A 25,074-nucleotide genomic window follows, 5' to 3' on the forward strand; every position below is an offset into this window, starting at 1 on the left:
CCCACTTGGAGATAGGGATCCGCCCATAGGAACAGGAAACCTACAGAGATAAAAGAGGGCGGTCCGCCTCTCCTCCTCAGTTGGTTTCCTGTTCCATGGGAACCGCAGGATTTTCTACAGAAGACATACCTGGGCCAGGGAACCGCCTGTGCAGTGTCTGTGTGAACGGCAGGGGTTCCGGTCCAGAAGCAGCGACGGGGGAGTGCTGGAGTCCGGCTCCCTCCTCGACTGAGACAGGCAGCGCGATAAGAAACACCGGTCCCGGGTAAGGCCGACCGGGGGTTTTCTGTGGTAATACACGCCCGTGTGGGAGTGCGGAGCCGAGAGGAGAACCTGTGATCTCGGGCGTCCCGGGGCTTCAGCATCCGGGAGGATGCATGGGCGGCGCTGCCAGGAGGTAAGGAGGAACTTCCGGGTTACCGGAGGTTCCTCAGTATACAGCGCATGCGCGGTCTCGTGAAGCCGCGCGAGATTGGAGCTTGGAGCAGCACTCCCCGCCCCCTCCAGAAAAAAAAAAAAAGGTGTTTAATATGGCGGCGCCGGCGGCTGTATTTCAAGCTGGTCGCTTGCTAATTAGCAGTGCCGCATGCAGGCGCACCTGGGAGGGGGGAGGTACCAGGTATTGAAAGGGGCTATATAAACCGGTGGGGATAGGGATAGAGCATGCAAGCATGTCTTCTCCAAGACAGAACACGCATCCCCAAGCAGGTGATACAGCGGCAGCTAAGGATCACTCACATCGTGGCTCCTCGGATAGAAGCCACAGAAGCCATGCCAGCGGAGCCCCTTCTCAGCCTGAGCCGGTACCTGCAGCTTCTCTGGGTGAGTGGACGACTCTCTGCCTATCAAGCTGTTAAATATCATCTCTCTCTCTCTCTCCGCCGCTACCACTGTAGGCTAAGAGGAAGGAGAAATCAAAAAATAAGGAATGTGCCCTTTGTACGCGTCCCTTACCGGACTCTTATACAAAGAAGCTGTGCAAAAAATGCATTAACGAAACCGCAAAGCTGGCTTCGACATCGGCCACAGATATAAGGGCTATAATAAGGGAGGAATTACAGGCCCTAACCCAGTCGGGCGGCCTACCTAATAAAACTAAGACTAACAAGCCAGCAACAGTTAGCTTAGATACGGATGAGGACGAAGCAGTGGTCTCGGACAGTTCCAATGCGTCCACATCATCATCCTCCTCTGATATTGAGGGGCGTTCATGTTTTTCGTTAGATAACATGGACAACTTGGTGAAGTCTGTGAGAAACACCATGGGATGCACAGAGACTAAGGAACCGCAAACGACACAGGAGATTATGTTTGTGGGATTGACAGATAGGAGGAGGAGAGCTTTTCCCGTTATACCAGCTAAAAAAGCCTTGGTGAAAAAGGAGTGGGAAAAGCAGGACCAAAGAGGTTATCTTCCCTCGGCGTCAAAAAGAAGGTACCCCTTCAGTGACGAGGAATTGTCAACGTGGTCTAAGGTCCCGAAGGTCGATGCGGCAGTCGCCTCAGCCTCAAAACAGTCGGCCTTACCAGTGGAGGACGCAGGGATTCTAAAAGACCCACTGGACCGGAAAGCTGATGCCTCACTAAAAAGGGCATGGGAGGCAGCTACGGGCACGTTTAAACCAGCAATAGCTAGTACATGCACAGCCCGCTCTATGCTGGTCTGGATTGATCAGCTGGACCAGCAGATAGAACAAAAAGTCTCCAGAGAAAAGCTACGAGCTGCTATACCGCTAATTCGGGGCGCAGCGGCATATATGGCGGATGCCTCAGCCGATTCCCTTCGCATGGCAGCCAGAACAGCAGGCTTGCTTAATAACGCCAGACGTAGCCTGTGGCTTAAGAGCTGGAAAAGTGACACCCAATCCAAGGCAAAGCTATGTGCCATACCTTGTGAGGGTGAGTTTTTGTTTGGGAAAACCTTAGACGAAATCCTTACAAAAGCAAAAGAAAGGAAAAAAGGGTTCCCTAACCCCTCTCTCCCATTTTATAGGAGGGCGATTAGGAGACGACCATTTGGCAGAGGAAGACCAGCGGAAAATCAAAATCGCTGGGCCACAAAAGAAGAAAAAGGCAAAGGTGCTATGTTTAGAGGATCCTCCTTCCGCAGAGATCGGAACTAAGGAGCCGGTCCCTCCAGTAGGAGGGAGACTAAAATTGTTTCTTCAGGAATGGGAAAAAATCACAGCCAGCCCTTGGGTCCTAGGCATTATTAGGGAAGGATTAAAATTAGAGTTTCATCACGTACCCCGTAATTCAGTCATTGTAACATCCCTCAGCTCCCCAGTCCAACAGCGGGCCTTAGAGGAGGAGATTGTCAGTCTGCTGGACAAAAAAATCTTAGTCCAGGTACCTAAAGGACAGGAAGGGAGAGGATTTTACTCCCCTCTATTTCTGATACCGAAACCAGATGGCTCATTCAGGACTATAATTAACCTGAGGAAACTGAATTCATTTGTAGTAAATCATAAATTTAAAATGGAGTCCATTAGATCAGCAATTAAACTCCTTTTTCCCAATTGTATGATGGCAGGCCTGGATCTGAAGGATGCCTATTATCTTCCCATCCATTACAGGTTCCAGAAATATCTGAGTGGCGGTCTTCCTCGAGGGCACCATACGACACCTCCAGTTCGCAGCCATGCCATTCGGCCTTTCCATCGCACCAAGAGTCTTTACAAAGGTGATGCTGGAAGTAATGGCTTTCTTAAGACAGAAGGACACACTGATAGTTCCCTATTTGGATGATTTTTTGATAATAGGGAACCCGGCTAGACAATGTAATAAGCGAGTGGCTGATGCAATCTTATCCCTACAGGCTCTTGGTTGGATAATAAACTTCAAGAAGTCCAGAATCGAGCCACAGTCAGTTCAGTCCTTCCTGGGTCTCCAACTAGACTCCATAAGCCAAAAATGTCTGCTGCCACAGGTAAAAATTACAGCAATTAAAACGAAGGTCAGGTCGGCAATAGACAAGCCACACATATCCTTAAGGGAAGCAATGTCCCTCCTAGGGTCCCTTACTTCCTGCATCCCGGCAGTTCGGTGGGCTCAATTCCACACGAGAGAATTACAGCATCAAATTCTCTTAGAGGAAACTCAGGACCGTGGAAATTTGGGGAAAAAGATCACTTTATCTCAGATGGTCCTAACCTCCCTAGCATGGTGGCTAGAGGAGGATAACCTATCGAGAGGAGTACCATGGGTGATAACACCCTCCCGTATAATTACTACTGATGCCAGCCCCACAGGATGGGGAGCTCATATGGGAAGTACCTTCGCCCAAGGCCTATGGGATATAAGTGAGAATCAGCATTCATCAAACTTGAAAGAGCTAAAGGCAGTTAGTCAGGCATTATATCATTTTCTTCCGCAGTTACAAGGAGAAAACGTGAGGATCCTGTCAGACATCACCACAGTGGTCGCATATTTGAACAGGCAAGGCGGGACTCGATCAGTCGCATTAATGTCTTCAGCAAGAGAGATCTTGTCTTTAGCCGAAAAACATTTTTCGTCTCTCTCGGCCCTCCACATAAGAGGGAGAGACAATTCAGAGGCAGACTAAGCCGCCATACACTTCGGCAAGGAGAGTGGTGCCTGAGCCAACAAATATTCACATGTATTGTGTCGTTATGGGGTCTTCCCGAGATAGATCTCTTCGCCACCAGAGAGAACAGGCAGCTGCGAAGATTCACCTCTTTAAAAGTGGCAGACAATCCGGAAATTCTGGATGCCCTCCAAGTCCCATGGCGGTTCAAACTGGCATATGCATTTCCCCCAATCATATTGCTACCACAGGTGATCAGGAAGATCAGGACAGAGGGAGCACGGATAATCTTAATAGCACCATACTGGCCCAGGAGGCCATGGTTTTCATGCCTGCAAGCAATGTCAGTGACAGACCCTTGGGTGCTTCCTTCAACCCCCAAGCTCCTCTCTCAGGGGCCATTCTTCCATCCTCAAGTGGACAATCTCCACTTGACGGCTTGGAACTTGAAAGGGAAATGTTGAGAGCAAGATGATTCTCGGAGGGGTTAGTCAATACTCTCTTGCAAAGCAGAAAATTGGCTACGACAAAAATTTACACCAGGGTATGGAGAAAATTCTTGGAGTTCCACACAGCTCCTGATTCCAGAGAAATTCCTATAACAGCAATCCTAGAGTTTCTACAGAAAGGGAAAGACTTAGGACTATCGGTTAACACACTAAAAGTCCACGTGTCAGCTCTAGGGGCCCTCTATAGTTATAACGTGGCAGGCAATAGATGGATAGCTAGATTCATCTCGGCCTGTGAGCGGAGCGAACCGGTACACATACCCAGAGTTCCTCCTTGGGACTTGAATCTAGTGCTGGAAGCCCTAACACGTCCGCCATTTGAACCGTTAGACTCAATATCCCTTAAGCACCTATCTCTTAAAACAGTACTGCTAGTTGCACTAACCTCAGCCAGAAGAGTTAGCGACATACAAGCACTTTCAATAGAACCCCCTTTTCTGTTGACATTCCAGGATCAGCTAATATTAAAACCAGACCCCTCATACTTACCAAAGGTAGCAGGGAAGTTTCATAGATCACAAGAGATCCACCTCCCTTCATTTTTTAGTAACCCTTCTACTCCAGAGGAAGAAAAGTTCCATACACTAGACGTTAGAAGAGCAGTATTACAATACATTGAGAGGTCTAGTAGCTGGAGGAAGAGTAGGGCTCTATTTATTTCCTTCCAGGGACAAAAGAAGGGATATGAGGTCACAAGGGGTACCTTGTCTCGGTGGATCAGAGACGCGATCAGTCTGGCATACTCTGAGAGCAATGAAGATCCTCCGGAGGGCATCAGAGCGCATTCCGCCAGAGCTATGGCTTCCTCTTGGGCAGAAAGGGGAGACATCGCAATCGAGTCTATATGTAAGGCTGCTACTTGGTCTACACCCTCTACCTTTTATAACCACTGTAGGCTTGATTTATCATGCTCATCTGACCTAGCCTTTGGTAGAGCGATCCTCGGCACGGTGGTCCCTCCCAGGTGAAGGTCTCTGAAAGTCTCTCCAAGTGGGTGCTGTCGTGGCGAAGAGTAAAAAGCCGGATTACTTACCGGTAATGCTCTTTTAATGAGTCCACGACAGCACCCGTTCACTAACCCTCCCTAGAAGTTAACATAATGTATATACACCTTCTTAGTTGTAAAGTTAATAAATTTAGAATATTGGATAATATAACGGCCTAATAATTGTTGTCCTCCGGGGTATTCTGAAATCCAACTGAGGAGGAGAGGCGGACCGCCCTCTTTTATCTCTGTAGGTTTCCTGTTCCTATGGGCGGATCCCTCTCTCCAAGTGGGTGCTGTCATGGACTCATTAAAAGAACATTACCAGTAAGTAATCCGGCTTATTTCCAGTTTCCCGTTAGGGTTAGGGCTAGGGGTGTGTTGGGGTTAGGGTTGGAATTAGAATTGGGGGGTTTTGTTTTGGCACATCAGGGACTTTCCAAACGCGACATGGCGTCCGATCTCAATTCCAGCCAAAAAAGTCAAATGGCGCTGCTTCCCTTCCGAGCTCTGCCATGCGCCCAAATAGTCGTTTACCCCCACATATGGGGTATCAGCCTACTCGGGACAAATCGCACAATAACGTTTGGGGTCCTGTTACTCTTGGGAAAATAACAATTGGTGAAAAGATCATTTTTGTGGAAAAAAATATCATTTTTTAATTGTATGGCTGTACATTATAAACTTCTGTGAAGCCCTTGGGGGTTCAAAGTGCTCACCACATATCTAGATAAGTTCCTTGGGGGGGTCTAGTTTCCAAAATGGGGTCACTTGTGTGGGGTTTTCACTGTTTAGGTACATCAGTAGCTCTCCAAACTTGACATCGCATCCAATCTGAATTCCAGCCAATTTTGCAGTGAAGAAGTCAAACGGTGCTCCTTCCCTTCTGAGCTCTGCCATGCGCCGAAACAGTGGTTTCCCACATATCAGGTATCGGCGTACTCAGGACAAATTGCACAATAACTTTTCCAGTCCAATTTCTCCTGTTACCCTTGTTAAAATGAAAAAATTGAACCTGAAGTAATTTTTTTTGTGAAAAAAAGTTAAATGTTCATTTTTTTTAAACATTCAAAAAATTCCTGTGAAGCACCTGAAGGGTTAATAAACTTCTTGAATGTGTTTTTGAGCACCTTAAGGGGTGCAGTTTTTACAATTGTCACTTTTGGGTATTTTCTATCATATAGACCCCTCAAAGTGACTTCAGATGTGATGTGGTCCCTAAAAATAAAATGGCGTTGTAAAAATGAGAAATCGCCGGTCAACTTTTAACCCTTATAACTTCCTAACAAAAAAAAAATTTTGGTTTCCAAATTGTGCTGATGTAAAGTAAACATGTGGGAAATGTCACTTATTAAGTTTTTTGAGTGCCATATCTCTGTGTTTTAAGAGCATAAAAATTCAATGTTTCAAAATTTTCACCAAATTTCCGTTTTTTTTTTTCACAAATAAACGCAAGTTATATCAATGAAATTTTACCACTAACATTAAGTACAATATGTCACAAGAAAACAATGTCAGAATCACCGGGATCCGTTGAAGCGTTCCTGAGTTATTACCTCATAAAGGGACAGTGGTCAGAATTGTAAAAATTGGCCCGGGAGTTAACGTGCAAACCATACTTTGTGGTAAAGGGGTTAATCAGGAGTACACCCGCTCCCCTGCCTCACAGCTTGCTGGGGGGGGCACTGCTCTCCTGATGGTTGACAGTACGGACCAGCCACATGGTTGTGCCACTAGTCCGATCTGTGCGCTCTCTCATACTGCTAACGGAGACAGTTTTACCTCTGCAGCACAAGATAAGCTCAGATTGAGGGAAGCTGGCCTGATCCAGTGGTCTGGCCTGCCTCAGAGCAGCGCAAGCAGTTGCTTGTTTTTACGCTTTTTGCAATTCTGACTAATAAACGGAATCAGTCAGCAGGATTTCATCCCCTCATAACTACGGTATTTATATGTCCATGTACCTCTTTCAAACACAAGTCCAGCAATACCTTTACATGGCCAGTGTGTTCCTCTGTTACTGAGAAATCTGTGTTTGAATTGCTATGCAAATGAGGCAGAATAATTGTTGGTAGATCTGAAGCCTCTGTCACTCCAGCTCTATTTCCCATCTCGCGCCACCTCCTCCGACTTTTACAGCCTCTATGCTGTGTGACTTTAGGAAAAAGAGCTGTGAGGAGGCCGTGATGGGCAGGGTTTCAGATCTACCATAGCTCATCAGCTTTATTTCCATATAATTTAAAAAGCTGATTTCTCAGTAACGGAGGAACGGACCGGCCATGTAATTGTATTGCTGGACTTCTGTTTGAAAGAGCTACATGTACCGTACATATAAATACGGTAGTTTGGGAGGAGTAAAATTCTTCCTACAGATTCCCTTTAAAAACTTGAGACAACCTCTTTATCTCAACCCCCTAATGTTAATGAGCTAATTCTCCATATCCGGTGTCTGAAAAAGGAGATACATAGAACAAGACGCATTTGGGGTAAATTTCTGAAACTGTTCACATATTATGGTAAATTTCTGAATCTGTCTAAAAGGAAAAACTGACTTTAATGCCTGTAGCAATCAATCAGAACAAAACATTTTTTCTTTGCTTTTTGAAATATCCAATCTTTGCTGCGATTAGTTGCCACGAGCAGCAGACACATTTTATGAATGTACCTTCTGTCTCATGTGTTAGCCACTGCGAATGAACACTGCCATATTTTAATTATTTATGTTTGTTGATAATGGCAATAAAACTTCAAAACTAAGCACCAAAAATATGTACGGTATTTATTTAATCGCCTGACTCAAATAACATGCCCTTTTCTCGTTAGAAAAGTAGACGAGTCCTTTAACTGCAGAGCAGCGGTGGCTTGTATTCTTGCGGCAGAGTAGAGCAGCTTTGTGTCTGAGTTTTATGTTGATGTGACTTCTGATGACACTGTACTTCTCTTGTCCGGCAGGTACAAGTGTCCGAGCGTTTGACCTCAGCCATGGCTCTTGCTGCTGTTTCTGCTTCCCGTCAAGTGCTCAGAGGGACGACTGGAATTTTCACCAGTCATTCAGCCTCATTACTGTCGAGGGCCCCAGCTTTGTGCGCTCGTCCCCTGAATAGGTGGGTGATGTGTCTGCAGGCACTATTAAATATTGTTTAAAAAGTGATGGGAGGGCAGTTCTGTTGTTTTAGGAAAGAGTTGCTCATCAAACTCTCCAACACTAGATCTTTATTGTTGTAGAGCAGAGGGAGGTTGTAAGTAGCTTCCACCCCCGGGTTATTCGTCAGTCGTTCCTGACGCTCATGTGTCAGATGCACTGATTAGAAATTCAGAAGTGAAAATTGTTCCTTTATTGAGACTGGCTAACCATGACAATAGCATCCATTAGGGGACAAAGCACCACCATGAATATTCTAACCCTAGATTTTGGATTTATTTGACATAGGAGAATGACATCACAAAGAAAAACGGATCATTTAGAGAGAACGGCGAACACCTTCAGAGAAGAGGTAAGTCACCGTATGAAAGGCAAGATGTCTGATCGTTCACTACTGGCTATGCCGTGTATTCTGTAAAGATCAGGGGCTGTTCACATCACGTTTGTAGTCTCCATCTGACATACACTCTGGGAAACGCTCCCAATGAAAAAATATGTATGGCATCCTGATTTTTTTTTTTTTATGTAGCATCATATAAAAATGACACGGTTTACCACACTTTTCTGTACCGCAAAGTAAAAAAATATACCGACCAAAAGGAAACTTTTCAGGATAATTTTTCCTTTAGTACATATTCCATGAGCTTTTTGCAGTGTATATACTCCATAGGTATAGCCCATAGCCATAATGTGATGTAAACAGGTCCTCGATTAAGCGTTATGCTGATTGTGGTAAATAAAGTATGCATGTACTCAAAATTCTGTGTGAACATAGGTGAAGAGGCATATTGTCTGCAATATTAATGTCATTTTTGACCAAGAAAAATTATATAGCTCTTAAAGGGTTTAGTCACTGCTAAAAGGATAGGCCACCAATATCTGATCGGTGGGGGTGCTACACCCAGCACTGGCGCCGATCGGCTGTTACTAGCGCTGGACAGAAGTCCTCGGATGCTGCCAGAACATTACAGCTCTGTCATTTTTGCAGTGGCCATGACCGTGTACTGCAGTTCAACTCCTTTGTGGTTATGAGGTAGCCGGCCGCAGCCGCTGTAGTTTTACCGGAGAAGCTGTGTTCACCAGCATTTGAGAGCTTCCAGCTGGCGCTAGTAACAGCTGATCGGCAGGATTGCTAGGTGTAGCACCCCCACCAATCAAATATTGATGGCTTTTTCCAAGAAAGTAGCAGCTAAACCCTTCACATTGTTTTTGTTAAGTTGTGTTTATTGCTAAACTAATGGAAAAAATAAAACTCGTAAAAAAGGGCACAAGCTACAACATCTTGCAGGTTACCCTTTATTCCTGAAACAGAACTGTACTTACAACAGACCTCCTTGGTTGCTTCTACGGTGTAGCTACTGGCTGGTGGAGCAAGCCTGAGGCAATGCTAGTCAAACAAAAGTGGGACAGTACCAGGATTGATGAGAACAGGGAAGAAATCACGAGGCTTTTTAGTAAAGTCAAGGGTATGACCAGGATCAGCCATTGCTAAACCTAAATTATGCAATTACTGCCCAATCCTAACAGAAATAATCTTTACCCACCTCTGCTTCTAATTGTAAGGCAACGCCCGACCCCCTAACCCTAATTACCTAAGTGAAATAAACCCGAACTAAGATATTCCTAACTGTAAAGGCCCCGTCACACACAGCGATCTCGCTAGTGAGATCGCTGATTTTGTGACGCCACAGCGATCTCGCCATCGAGATCGCTGTGTGTGACGGGGATCAGCGACCGGCCCCTCTACCGGCTATTGCTGATCGTGCACGATAGGCCTGGGCCATTTTTTGGTCGTCGGTCTCCCGCTGGCCAGCGCGCATCGCTGCGTGTGTCAACAAGAGACCAGCGATCAGCGACGCTGGTTTCTAATGTAAACAACAGGTATCCAGGAGCCGCGGCACCTGGATACCCGATGTTTACATTAGAAACCAGCTTGCTCGCTTGTCCTGATCGCTGGAGGGGCTGTCTAACGATGTCACAAAGATCCCATCCACGTTGGATCGATGGTGGGATCGCTGGGACATCGTTATGTGTAACAGGGCCTTAAGGCCACGTTCACACGTTCAGTATTTGGTCCGTATTTTACCTCAGTATTTGTAAGCCAAAACCAGGAGAGGAACAATCAAAGGAAAAAGATAACAAGAAAATATCACCACTTCTGTATTTATCTCCTGGTTTTGGTTTACAGATACTGATGGAAAATAACTGACCAAATACTGAATGTTGCACCTCAGAATCTGTCCTTTATATCTATTCTCACACCCTCCATGCGCCAACCTGACAATGCCTTAAAACATTTAATTCCCAACGCGTTTCAAAGTTAAAAACTTCTTCCTCAGGGGAACATGTCATCCCCTGAGGAAGAAGTTTTTAACTTCGAAACGCGTTGGGAATTAAATGTTTTAAAGCACACAGCTTGTGAGGAGTGATGGTCTGGCAGCGCACGGTTAATCCATAAAAATTCATTCTTTGAATCTGATGATTTATGGCCACGGCGTGGTCATTTGGATGTGCAGCAAGCTGACTTTGTTCCTTTATGCCTAATACTCTCCTACACAGGGTGAGTATATTTTATTGTTCTTTTTTCTCATTTGCTCTGGTAAGACCCTATTGCGCTCTTTTTCTTTCAGTTTTCATTAACCTGACAATGCCGGTAGTTTACTTAGCAAAATCCTGCTGACAGGTTCACTTTAAGAACACTGCCATGAATCAAGACTGGTGTCTAGACCACCTTCAATGTCATCTTTTCCCAACCATCCAGGAGCAATTTTGTGATAAACTCTGCTTTATTCAGCATGAGTGAGCACCACGTCACAAGGCAAATACGATCACGAAGTGTCACGGTCAACAAAACAATGAAATATTGGGTTCATGGCTAGAAAACTCTGGTTATTAGATCCATAGAGAATCTCTGGTCAATTCCCCAAAAAAACAAGTAGACAAATAAAAACACTGACATTTAACCCCTTAGTGACCAACAATACGTCTTTTTACTGACCTGCGTTATTAAAGACTAGCATCCCTCGACGGGTGGCAGTCCTGTAGCTGTCAGCTGTACTCTATAGCTCACAACTTGCTGGACCAGCCACGATTTGTGTTGGTACCGACTATAGTCCTTTAACCCATTAAATGCTGCTGTCAATAATGACTACAGCATCTAAATGGTTTACAGAGTGTGGGGGCTCCCTCTTTAATGGCGTCTCTATAGCCGGCAGACTTTATCAACATTTTGATAGTAAAAATAAATTTCTTCTTCGTGTCATGCCACGATGTATTAATTCCTGAAAACCACTTGAAGGGTTAATAAACCACCTGACAACAGTTTTCAATATGTTGAGGGGTGTGTTTTTTAAAATGCTATCACTTTTGGGGGTTTCCAATATATAGGACCCCCAAAGTCACTTCAAACCTGAATAGGTCCCTAAAAAAATAAGTTTTGCAAATTTCCTTGAAAAAATGAAAAAAATTACCGCTACATTGTTAAACCTTCTAAAATGTCAACAGAATATAAAAACATTTCTTCTACGCCTCATTGGGGGACACAGATACAGTGGTGTAATGCTGCTGGCCACTAGGAGGACACTAAGTAAACCAGAAAAAAAGTTAGCTCCTCACCTGCAGTATACACTCTCTCGCTGGCTGAGATTTCTCCAGTTCTTACATAGTGTCTATAGGAGGCACTTGGGTCTGGCTTCAGACCCCACCATTTCTTCTTCATCTCATTGGGGGACACAGGTACTGTGGGTGTATGCTACTGCCGTCTGGAGGCTGACACTAAGTATACAAAAAAAGAGTTAGCTCCTCCAACGCCGCATACACCCTCGCCCGATTGCGGGCGGAAACCAGTTTTTTGCTTAGTGTCCTATGGAGGCACACGCATTCTGGATGTCTCCAGACTATTTATTTATTTATTTATTTATTTTTTTTTTTGCTTTCTTGCTATGAAGAGGATACAGGGGCGACGGATCCTATTGAAAGGGTCCGATCTCCCCAAACCATCAACGGGCGAGCACGCGTTGAGTATCGCCTCCGCGTATCCTTTCCCGCACCGTGGGACATCTCTGGGACTTTTCCCCAGACATCTATTTTTCTTTTTTATTTTATGACGATAAGACAGGGGCAACACATCCTATTGAAAGGATCCGATTTCCCCAAACCATCAATGGGCGAGCACGTGCGAGTGTCCCTCCACGTATCCTTTCCCGCGACGTGGGACATTATGCCAGACTTAGCCCTGTCCACCCGTAGGTATTGAAACCATGGGCTTGCACAGAGGCACAAGACTAGTCTGTGCGGCCCCCACTGCTCCACCAACGCAAGACGGCGGTGCTGCATGGCGGCAGACGGTCCCTCTCCTCGCCACTACAAGGCGGACAGAGCTAGGGTGCCTGCACCGTCCTAAAATGAAATACCCCAGGTGCCGCTACCGAGTGGCTGGAGTGGCAGGTAAGGAGCTGGGGAGGGCCCTGGGCAGCGTTTTCTTGGAGCACACTATGAAGTCCCCTGAGGCTTTTCCACTGGTTATAATGGGGCTAGGGCTGCGATCTGCAAGTGCCATTACCCGCCTCTCTCCCCCCACCTCTCTCCTTCCACCTTTCTCCCTCCTGGTACCTGCGCACGGCTGTGTCTGGCAGAAAGCTCAGCAGGGAGCGGACCTGCACCGCCAGCGGAGGTGAGGAGAGCGGCATGAAGGACCGGATCGCCCTCCGGCGTGACGTCATATCCGGCGCCGCCCCCCGTGACTAGGGCGGACGCCGGATAAAATCGAGGCCCTGGCTTCAGTGCAGGGTAGGCTGCGATCAGGAGAGCATTCGCAGCCTACCCAGAAGTGAAGGAGCGCATCGGAGGCAGACCCAGGAGCGCGGGGGGGACACACAGGAGCAGGGTAAGTGCGACTCTGTCCCGGAGCCACGCTACGTGCATAAAAGGGTTACCCTCCTCCGAACTTTCATAATTTTGGCCTAATCAGCAATATGTCTGGGAAAGGAAAAACGCACACGTTCCTTTATGCCGCATGCGTTTCCTGTGGGGTTATGTTCCCACGAGCGCAGACTATTAAGTTATGTGAAGCCTGTGACTCCGAACGCGCCCAGGAGCCCTCCCCTGTGACGGAGCCCAGGGGTCTGAATACCCCGGAATGGGCGTTATCACTCTCTCGGTCCATGGTTTCGCTTACAAAGACGACTGAGACCCTTCAGGCCCCGGATAGGGGTAGAGACGACGGCTCGCCTGTTTAGGAGGGTTCATCCACCTCACAAGAGCCTCCGGCCTGCAGGGGCCGCACTCTCTCTAGATAAACGCATAGGAAGAGAACCCACACTGCGTCTCCGGGCCCCTACGGCATCCGTGAGTGCGGCGTCTCGCTCACCGTCACCATTTTCCGGGAGCGAGCAGAGTTCAGGTTATGACGTGGAGGAATCCTTGGACCTGGATACCCCGGGGTGTCGGGAGACGGTAGACAGTCTCATTGAAGCTATCAGTCAAACTTTGGGTATTGAGGAGGACGTCTCCCTAATCGCAGGTCATAAGATATCCTTTAAGAAGGCCAGGTGACCGCATAGAGTGTTTAGCACTCATCCAGAGTTCAAGGACATAGTGCAGCGGCACAGGGAACGTCCAGACAAGCCTTTTTCAGGACAAAAAAACGCTAGAAACAAGATATCCGTTTGCATCAGAGCTCTGTAAGGGATGGGCGGAATCTCCGGTTGTGGATCCCCCAGTGTCACGCCTGGCCTCAAGAACTTTGTTGTCGGTGCCTAGTGTTTATTAAAGATCCATTAAAGATCCCACGGATCGGCTCATAGAAAGTTTAGCCCGCTCGGTGTATGAGGCATCAGGATCAGCACTCTCTCCTTGATTTGCGGCAACATGGGTAGCCAAGGCCATGATATCATGGTCAGATTCTTTAAATAAGGTCCTACAGGATAGGGACCTGCCGACGGAAGTGTCTGATATAGCAGGTCAGATCGCGATGGTGGGTGACTATTTAATCAATGCGTCCTTGGATGCGGCTAATTGCGCAGCACTAACGTCGGCGAATGCAATCGCCATTAGGAGAACCCTGTGGTTAAGGCTATGGCGGGCTGATTCGATTTCCAAGAAATCCTTGACTTCCCTGCCTTATCAGGGTAGCTGCCTATTTGGGGCAAAATTAGACAAACTTATCTCAGATGCTACGGGGGAAAAAGCAGCTTTCTCCCACAGCAGAAAATTAAACTGCCATTTCGTCAGCCTCCGGCACACTTTCAAGCATTTCGCAGCCCCAGGTGGATGGCAGCGGCCAGTTCTTCCGCCCCCAACTCGCAACAACCAAGACAAGGAGCGTCAGGTCACGTATAGAGCCAACCTGCTGGTCAGGATACAAGGCCGGTCCCAGAGGCCCTCAGCGAAATGACTCGGGGCATCCGGTACCCGAAGACGGCAGAGTGGGCGGACGTCTACTCAGGTTCTTCCACGTCTGGGTCGCGATGGCAGGCGACGCATGGGTGGCGGAACTAGTGACGTCCGGGTACAAAATAGAATTTGTCAGAGATCCTCCAAGACTATTTTTTTTCTTTCCCGGCTGCCCAAAGCAGAATCCCGGGCAGAGGCATTGCTAGGGACCATCAAGGTGCTGCAGCGCAACGGGGTCGTTGTCCCTGTACCAGAGTGCGAAAGAACTCAAGGTTTTTATTCCAACCTGTTCGCGGTCCCCAAGAAGGATGGGACAGTAAGGACGGTTCTGGACCTAAAGCTCCTCAACAGGTTCATCAGAATCAGGCACTTTCGAATGGAATCTCTCTGTTCAGTCGTATCGACCATGGAGCAGGGAGAATACTTGGCCTCGATCGATGTCCAGGATGCTTACCTGCACGTCCCTATTTTTCCCCCGCATCAAAAATTCCTACGTTTTGCAATCGATGGTTGGCATTTCCAATTTGTGACTCTGCCTTTCGGATTGGCCACCGTCCCCAGAGTGTTCACGAAGGTAATGGCGGTCGTCATGGCCATTCTACATTCTCTGGGCATAGTGGTTTTACCGTACTTGGACGACCTCTTAGTGAAGGGTCCGTCCTTTCGGGCATGCGAGGAAAATGTCAGCATCACGCTGGATACCCTATCTCGCCTAGGATGGTTGGTCAATGGGAAAAAGTCGTCCCTTGTCCCAGCTCAGAGGATTTCATTCCTAGGGATGATTTTCGACACCTCTCGAGGGTTGGTAATTCTCCCTCTGGACAAGGCTCGAGCGCTCCGGCAGGGAGTTCGGAATCTTCAACAACCAGGCCCTCACACCATTCGGTTCGGGATGAGGGTTCTAGGGAGGATGGTGGCGGCAATGGAAGCGATTCCGTTTGCCCAGTTTCATCTTCATCCCCTGCAGCACGCTCTCTTGACATCTTGGGACAAGAGTCCATTCTCGCTCGATCATCAGTGCAGGTTGTCCTCTCGAGTCAGACGGTCACTTCAGTGGTGGACGCGCGACTCCTCTCTTCAGGGGAAGCCCTTTCCCCCAGATCAATGGTTGGTGATCACAACCGATGCGAGTCTTCTCGGTTGGGGAGCAGTTTTCCGCCATCACACGGCTCAGGGGCAATGGTCGCATCAGGAGGCGCGCCTCCCGATCAACTTGTTGGAGATTCGAGCGGTGCGGTTGGCACTGCAACATTTCCAGCACTTTCTAGCAGGGTGTCTGGTCCGGATTCAATCGGACAACGCCATGGCGGTGGCGTACGTGAATCACCAGGGAGGCACGCGCAGCAGGGCAACCATGCGCGAGATAGAGCATGTACTACGCTGGGCCGAGGGGAACCACTCGGTAATCTCAGCAGTCCACATACCAGGCGTGGAAAATTGGGCAGCAGATTTCCTAAGCCGGCAGGGTGTCGCGGCCGGGGAATGGTCCCTGCACCCTGAGGTCTTCCAGCAGATTTGCCAACGGTGGGGGACTCCGGACGTGGATCTGATGGCCTCCAGGGAAAACGCAAAAGTGGCCGTGTTTGTCGCCCGGTCTCAAGACCCGCAAGCAATCGCAGTGGATGCGTTGGTCCTACCATGGAACCAGTTTCGGCTCCCATACCTGTTTCCCCCGCTGCCACTACTTCCGAGGGTCATCAGAAAAATCAAGACAGAGGGGTTCCGGCGATTCTGCCTGCCCCAGACTGGCCCCGTCGGGCATGGTACACGGATCTGGTGCAGCTCCTCGCAGACGTTCCTTGGCGTCTGCCGGAACGGCCAGACTTACTGTCTCAGGGGCCGATCTGCCACCCGAACTCAGGGGCCCTGTGTTTGACGGCATGGCCGTTGAATCTTGGATTCTGACCCAGGCGGGGTTTGGACGTGAAGTGGTTGCTACAATGGTTAGCACCTGGAAGCCTACCTCGGTGAGAATTTACCATCACACTTGGAAGGTTTTCTTTCGTTGGTGTCGAGAGCACGGGGTTGCTCCACTGTCCTTCTCGGTTCCCAACATCCTGGCTTTTCTTCAGTCAGGCCTAGACCCAGGATTGGCCCCGAGTCCCTTAGGAGACAGATATCGGCCTTGTCTGTCCTCTTCCAGTGAAGGATTGCTACTAATATGCAGGTCAAGACGTTCATTCAAGGGGTCTCTCATTTAGTGCCCCCCTATAGAGCGCCCATAGACTCCTGGGATCTTAACCTGGTCCTGAGTGTCCTGCAGGAAGCTCCTTTTGAGCCGTTACAAGAAATTTCATTATCATACCTTTCCAGGAAGGTCGTATTCTTGGTAGCCATAACTTCCATTAGGCAGGTCTCGGAGTTGGCAGCCCTATCTTGTAGAGCACCGTTTCTGACTTTTTACAAGGATAAAAGGTAGTCTTTAGACCAGCTCCTCCCTTTCTGCCGAAGGTCGTGTCCTCTTTCCACATTAATGAGGACATTGTTCTGCCTTCATTTTGTCCAGCGCCAGAACATAGGGTGGAAAGGGCGCTTCACACGTTGGACCTAGTGAGAGCGCTCAGGAGGTACATGTCGAGGATGGCACTTTTTCGCCAGACAGACTCGCTGTTTGTGATCCCCGAAGGGTGCAGGAAGGGGCTCGCAGCCTCAAGGTCGACCATAGCCAGATGGATTCGTCTAACTATTCAAGAGGCTTACCCAATTAGAGGCACACCGATTCCAACAGGGATAGGGGCGCACTCTACTCGGGCAGTGGGCGCCTCTTGGGCTCTTCGGCACCAGGCTTCGGCAGAGCAGGTATGCAAGGCGGCAACCTGGTCCAGCCTGCATACTTTTTCTAAGCATTACAATGTGCATACTCGGGCTTTGTCAGATGCGAGCCTGGGTAGAAAAATTCTCCAAGCAGCAGTGGCGCACCTTTTAGACAGGAGGGCATGCGGCTTGGATCGGTGAGTTGACTTCCCACCCAGGGACTGCTTTAGAATGTCCCACAATACCTGTGTCCCCCAATGAGACGAAGGAGAAACATGGATTTTTGTGAGTACTCACCGTAAAATCCTTTTCTCCGAGACGCTCATTGGGGGACACAGCACCCACCCTAGTAGCCAGTTGGCTCTTTATTTAATCAATATGCATTTTTGTTGATGATAGGGTGGTCCTTTTTCAGACATATTATCTGCGTTTAAGGCTGATTTGTTTTTGTGTTCTCCTACTGCTTTTGCACTAAACTGGTTTCCACCCGCAATCGGGGCGAGGGTGTATGCGGAGGAGGAGGCGCTAACTCTTTTTTTGTATACTTAGGCTGTGTTCACACACAGCGTTTTAGCGGTTTTTACAGCGGTTTTCACTATAAAACCGCTAAAAATAAGCTTCCCAGTCATTTCTATGCATTTTGCACTTTTTGTGCACATTGATGCGTTTTTTTATCGCAAAAAAAACGCATCGCAGTAAAAACCGCAGCATGGTAATTAATTTTGCGGATTTTTCCGCGGTTTTGGCTTCCATGCGGTTTGAAACCGCTGCGGAAAAAAATGCATCAAAAACCGCCGCGGAAAAATAGGTGCGGTTTCTGGGAAGGGATTCAGGTTTTTGAGCAGAAATTTTCTGCAACGTGTGCACTTAGCCTTAGTGTCAGCCTCCAGACGGCAGTAGCATACACCCACAATACCTGTGTCCCCCAATGAGCGTCTCGGAGAAAAGGATTTTACGGTGAGTACTCACAAAAATCCATGTTTTTATTTTATTTTTGAATTTTCTGTAAATTTTTATTTTTTAATTAACGGAGTGAAGGGGGCGACGGTTCCTTTCTACGGCCCGCTCTCCCCCGAACCAACAACAGGCAAGCACGTGGAGTAACCCTTCGTGTACACTTTCCTGCGACGAATGGGGCTGTATTCCTCTGACGATGGTTCAACGGATACGAGGGCAAGCGCAAGAGGAGTGCATGGAGAAAGACGTGAACAGCGTTTTTTCGGATGCCCTGAATCAGCCCCAGAGCTCTCCATCCCCCTGCCCAGAGGGTGGATCGATTGAGCAATACCCCCCTGTAAAACCTCCTCCAACTCTGCTACATCGCCTGGAGGATGAGAAAGACCCCGGACAGCAGCGACCTGACTGAGCACAGGAGTGAAGGTATGGGGTCGGGTCCTTGTCCCTGGGAGAAGCGCTGACTTGGCGTCAGCGGCGGTACACTGGCGCCCGGTCGCGGCCCCCCCGCCCAGCGCTTACCGCGGGGAGGCCAGAAATTTAGCCCCCGGCTTTTTCAGCCTGCTAGGCCGCAATTTAAATAGCACCGCCCTCGATAGTGCCACCCCCGGCGCCTACCGCGGGTAGGCCAAAAATTTAGTCCCCGGCTTTTCCGGCCTGCTAGGCCGCAATTTGAGTAGCGCTGCCCGTGCTAACGTCACCGCCCCCTCCTCTTGGCGCCTCTCATACTCAACGAGAAGCGCAATTCTAATCTCGGGGGCCATGTCTGTTACCTCTGCTGCAGTTAACCCTTTCAGGAGCAGCCGAATACCGGGTGACACCACAGGGCCACCGTTTTTTCCTCCTGGGGGACATAACACAGGATGGTGGGTAAGCTGCATCTGCCCTCAGATTAAAGCTTAACCCCTTCCCGGCACATTCCCTGCAGCTGCAGTCAGACTTTGCCGTTAACCCTTTCTGGAGCGCTATGCCTCACTCTAAGGAGGCTAAACAGGCTGCTAAGAAGCACACTGCGTTTTTTCTACCGTGTGTACCACTTGCAGGTCGGCCTTACCCAGTGCACAAACTAATCCGTTATGCATGGACTGCGACCCGGCCTGCGTCAGAACTGCGCCCCGACCTGCGCTCCAACGCCCCTCGCAGCCGCTGCTGACAGGCCTCCTGCGTCTGGTACCCCTGAGTGGGCTGCGCCCTGTCATGGTCAGTCGAGTCTTTGACCCAGGCTATATTCTCCTTCAGGAAGCACTGTCTCTGGAAAAGCGGACCCATGGCGCGTCCCCCAATCGCGTTCGCACCTCAGCATCAGCGACTCCTGTCTCTCGCTTGCCCTCTCCCGAGGTTCACAGCAAGCATGACTCTGAATTCGTATCTGTCGCGTCAGCCCTCAGAATCCCCCATCTCATCAAAAGTTGCTTGATTGTCTTATAGAATCAGTCAACAGGATTCTGAAGTTAGATGAGGAAAATATTCCCGCTCCAGCACTCCCTATCTCATTTAAGGAACAAGCGTGTGCGCTGGTTATTTACCAGCCGTCCAGTAAGATAGGGATCGGCCACATAAGTGGTTCACTGGGCAAAAGTTTACTCTGGCTAAATACCCTTTTGATCCAGACCTAATGAATGGTCGATTACAGTTCCCTCCGGTGGACCTTCCTGTACCGCGTCTTGCTTCTACAACGCTCCTATCTGTTTCTGACGGTTCCTCAGTCAGAAACCCCTCCGATCGTCAAATTGGCTACCCTGCACTTTTTAATTTTTTTGGAAGCTTCAGGATCGGCGGTTTTTTCCCATCCTTTGTGGCAGTTTAGGTCACTAAGTATGGCCACTTGGACAGAGGTCCTGATTACTTCCTTCCTGGGCACCAATCTTCCTCCGGAGACAACCACTGTCGCCAGCCAGATGCTTCATGCAGCGGACGTTGTAGTAGACGCTTCTTTTGATGCCGCCAATTGCGCGGCTCAAGTGCTGCTCATGCGATCTCCATTATAAGAGCCCCAGGGCTCTGCGGCTGGTGGGCGCATGCCACATCTAAAAGATTGTTGACTTCTCCCCCCTTTTTCAAGCGGGTCGTCTTTTTGGAGAGAGACTGGACCAGCTCATTTCTGATACTACCGGAGGGGAAGAAGTAAATTCCTTCCTCAACAAAGGGCTGTTCAGTCGTTTCGCAACCAACAGCCGACGCATTTTCGATCTTCTCGCAACAATTCCGGTTGGTCCTCCTCTACCTTCTCTTTTGGATCAGGTCGGTCTCCGCGCGGAGACACAGGCTCCCAGATCTCATACAGACCTAACAGTTCTTGGAAACCCAGGCCTAGGGCTTCTGGATCTAAGGGAGCCAGATCTCATAGATCTACCCAATGACAAGTGGGTCAGGGAGCTGATGTCCTCCGGATACAAGATAGAATTTTCTTCTCCCCCTCCAACTCGGTTTTTCCTTTCCTCTCTCCCCAAGAAAAAGACAAGAGCCTTCCTCCGGTCTGTTCAGGCTCTGTTAAGGGTCGGAGTCATCATTCTGGTCCCTCATCACAAAAGGTTCAGAAGATTATATTCAAACCTTTTTGTGTTTCCAAAAAAGGACGGGACGATGTCACCCATTCTGGTTCTCAAACTGTTAAATCAGTTTGTCAGGGTGTGGCGATTCCAAATGGAATTTCTCCGATCAGTCGTCGCTTCCATGGAAAAAGGAGCGTTCCTAGCATCCATCGACACCAAGGACGCTTACCTTCACATTCCGATCTGCCCGTCCCGCCAGCAGTTTCTGCGTTTTGCAATTTACAAGGAACACTGCCAGTTCGTTGTCTTGCCCTTTGGACTCACCACCGCCCCCAGGGTCTTTACCAAGCTCATGGCGGCTGTCATGACCATTCTCCACTCTCTGGGAGTGGTGGTGTTACCGTATCCGGACGACCTGCTCATCAAGGGTCCGTCCCTTCCAGCCTGCGAGGAATCCATGGATAACAGTAAATAAACTTTATTCGGACTCCCATGACAGCACCACGAGAGAGGGGATCCGCCCTATAGGAACAGGAAACCTACAGATACAAAAGGGCGGCACCTCTCCCACGCATCAGTTGGTTTCCTGTTCCTGAGGGGACGGGATCCTACAGAAGATTTGGATCCCAGGCCGGCCAGCCGACTCCGGTAGCGAGGGGGTCTCCTACCTCGGCCTGGTTCGGATTTCCTGGAGGACGCCACGGTGGCCCAGGATGGGTGTCACGGCGGTGGCGTGGACAGCAGGGAGCGGCGTCCGGAGGATGTCCGTCTCCAGGAATTTAGCCGCCGCCGGTAAGTATACCCCCCCCGGGGATTCCCGGCTCCGGCGGCGCATATGGGTTGGCAGCACTGTGCAGGGGGCTGCGACCGGGGGCTGCGACCGGGCGCTGCTCCCGGGCGTCCCGCGGGGCTTCCGGTGTTTCCGGGGTAGCGGTGACGTCAGGGGGAGGGCGGAGGAGGTGCTTCCGGGTCAGCGCGCCACTGCGCATGCGCGGCGATTCCAAGATGGCGGCGCCCATCGGAAACACCGATGGCGCGAGTTCGGGTGCCAGCTGGGGTAGGGAGCTCCGTTAAGGGGGGGAGGGGCGCGGCATGGATACTGCTGACCGGAGGAGGGGGTATTTAGGCGGGACCCGGGCAGGGTTCCTTGCCTTGGCCACATTACTACATGCAGCAGTGTGCAGCAGTGGTAATGGAAAGCGATCGAGAGCAGCAGCGGCAGAAGCAAGGGCAGCAGCGGCAAACATCACTGCCGCCCCTGGATGACCTTCGGCAGGTCAAACAGAAAAAGAAAGGGTCCCGAGACAGTAATGCGGGACGAAGTGACCAGTCCACTCGTAAGAGCTCCTCCAGGCAGACAGGAGCATCGACCGAAAGAAATCCCCCTCGTTCTCCGGTACTTGATTGTGGCACTGGTAAGTGATCTTCGTGAAAGTTCACTCAGTGACGGGACCCCCCTTCTGTGTTTTTCTTTTTCTAGGGAAAAAAAGCTACAAATAAAAATAAGCATAGGGAATGCGCACTTTGTGCATGCCCATTACCGGACGCGTGCCTCAAAAGATTGTGCCCCCCCTGTATTCAGCAGACGGTGGCAGAAGAGTCGCCTGCAGTAGCGGCGAGTTTGAGAGACATTGTCAGGGTAGAAGTGAGGGAAACCCTAAAGTCCTTGTCTCAGCCGCAAAGTCTAAGGGGCGAGGTCCCGGCTGAGTCTGATTCCTCGGCAGAGTGGAGAAAAAGCAGAGACTCCCAGGCTTCATCTCCCTCGTCCTCCTCAGGAGAAGAGGACTCGGGGCGATTTTGTCTGCCTCTTGACCGGGTAGACAAGCTGGTCAAAGCAGTCAGAGGGACAATGGAGGTAGAGGAGCCTAAGCCCCATTTATCCATGCAGGATGTCATGTTCGGTGGGCTGGAACAGAGGAAGCGGAGAGTCTTTCCGTTAAACCAAAAGATACAGGATCTGATCCACAGAGAGTGGAAAAGACCGGACAAAAGAGGGTCGCTACCACCAGCCCTCAAAAGGAGATACCCCTTCGACGATCCGGAAGTAAGTTCTTGGGACAGAGCCCCCAAATTAGACGCTGCCATTGCGAAGGCATCAAAAAAATCCTCGCTCCCCTTTGAGGACATGGGATTCCTTAAAGATCCCTTAGACAGGAAAGCTGATACTTTCCTGAAAAACACCTGGGAGATGGCGGCCGGGTCCTTAAGACCAGCAGTGGCTTCAACGTGCACGGCCAGGTCCATGATGGTCTGGTTGGACCAGTTGGAGTCACAACTAAAACAGGGTACATCAAGACAGACAATTCTTGGGGCCCTACCGACCATCCAAGAGGGAGCAGCCTTCCTAGCAGATGCCTCAGCGGATGCAGTGAGAATGGCCGCCAGAGCAGCAGGTCTCTCTAACGCAGCTCGCAGAGCCCTGTGGCTAAAGTGCTGGCAGGGAGACATCCAGTCCAGAGCAAAGCTCTGTGCGATTCCATGTGAGGGCGAATTCTTGTTTGGAACTGTCCTAGACGAGCTGCTTGAAAAGGCGGGGGACGACAAGAAAAGGTTCCCAAACCTTTCATCAGCGTCCTACCGTCGCCCATTTGGTAGAAGGAGATTTGGCCAGGGGAGAAGGCGCAACTCTTCGCCTGTTAGAGATCGACCCAGATGGGAAGACAGAAGGAGACGAGGTACGGGCTATATGTTTACACGCTCGTCGAGAGATCAAAAGAAACCAAATCAATGACTTGCGGTTCCCGTAGGGGGTAGACTGTCATCCTTCTTCCCGGCATGGTCACAGATTACGAATAGTGACTGGGCGCGTAAGGTAATATCCACCGGGCTTAGGTTGGAGTTTACCCAGATCCCGCAGGACACCTTTAAACTGACCCCCTTAAGATCTTCTCATCTCGAACAAGCGGCTTTAGAAGCGGAAGTCTTTTGCCTATGTCAGAAAAATGTTCTGGTAGAGGTTCCAGAGGCTGAAAGAGGAAGAGGGTTTTACTCTCCCCTGTTTCTAATCCAGAAGCCTGATAACACATTCAGAACGATTATAAACCTTCGTTCCCTTAACGAGTATTTGATTAATCATAAATTCAAAATGGAGTCCATTAATACAACAATAAAAATATTGTTTAAAGGTTGTTTTATGGCAGTCATAGATTTGAAAGACGCGTACTATCATGTACCTATCCATACAGACTTCCAGCAGTTCCTGAGGGTGGCAGTTTCAGTAGAGGGCACAGTACGTCATTTTCAGTATAGAGCCCTTCCCTTTGGTCTCTCAGCAGCACCCAGGGTTTTTACAAAGTTAGTGGCCGAAGTTATGGCTCACTTACGGGAGGTGGACGTCTTAATCATTCAATATTTAGACGATTTCTTGATTGTAGGAAAATCGGTGGGTCATTGTAAATCCCAGATAGAAAAAGCTAAATCCAGGTTAGAAAACCTGGGATGGATTTTAAACTACGAGAAATCCCGACTCCAGCCCTTAAAAATACAGAAATTTTTAGGGTTGATACTAAATTCAGACACTCAGCGGTGCCTGCTACCACTAGATAAAATACAAAAGATACAGGAGCAGGTTCTTCGGGCAATGGATAATCCATCTATGACCCTCAGACAGGGCATGTCCCTGTTAGGTTCTCTAACTTCATGCATCCCAGCAGTAAGGTGGGCACAGTTCCATACCAGAACCCTTCAAAACGACGTCTTGATTAATAGCAGGGCCCTTGGAGGCTCCTTACAGGGTCGGATGTGTCTAAGCCCCTCAACTGTTGCATCACTGAGATGGTGGCTTGAGAGCGAGAACCTAGCGTCAGGGGTGCCCTGGATAACACAGATAACCCGTATTATAACCACAGACGCAAGTTCCTTCGGTTGGGGAGCCCATATGGGGGACATAGTGGTACAGGGCCAGTGGGATTCTAATTCTGAAATCTCATCCAACCAGAGAGAACTATTGGCGATAGAGCGGGCAGTCAAGAAACTCATTATCTACCTGCAGGGCCATCATGTGAGGATACACTCGGACAACCAGGTAGCGGTAGCATATGTCAACCACCAAGGTGGAACCCGCTCCAGCGCTCTGATGCAGATAACAGAACGGCTCCTCCAGATAGCAGAGAGAAATTGTCTATCTTTGACCGCGCTCCACATCAGCGGAAAGGACAATGTAAGAGCAGACTTTTTAAGCCGCAAGGCTCTAAGACAAGGAGAATGGGCTTTGAACAAAAATATTTACCGCCAGATTGTCCGCAGATGGGGCCAGCCAGAGGTAGACCTCTTTGCCACCAGAAAAAACAGAAAAGAAAGAT

At 49.2% G+C, this 25,074-nt stretch overlaps 1 protein-coding gene across 5 annotated transcripts in view; it reads left to right on the forward strand.

Moving 5' to 3' along the window:
* Positions 1-25,074, forward strand: part of OXNAD1 (oxidoreductase NAD binding domain containing 1) — a 119,131-nt gene that overhangs the window by 13,956 nt on the left and 80,101 nt on the right. For all 5 annotated transcript variants that reach the window (XM_073550725.1, XM_073550726.1, XM_073550729.1 and 2 more), the window contains 2 exons: positions 7,991-8,142; positions 8,469-8,532. In XM_073550725.1, coding sequence (XP_073406826.1) covers positions 7,991-8,142; positions 8,469-8,532 — 216 coding nt within the window. The remainder of the gene's footprint in view (positions 1-7,990; positions 8,143-8,468; positions 8,533-25,074) is intronic.

The sequence above is a fragment of the Dendrobates tinctorius genome, unplaced genomic scaffold (assembly GCF_039654945.1).
Source record: "Dendrobates tinctorius isolate UK_male_01 unplaced genomic scaffold, ASM3965494v1 ptg000167l, whole genome shotgun sequence".
Taxonomy (NCBI): Eukaryota; Metazoa; Chordata; class Amphibia; order Anura; family Dendrobatidae; genus Dendrobates; species Dendrobates tinctorius.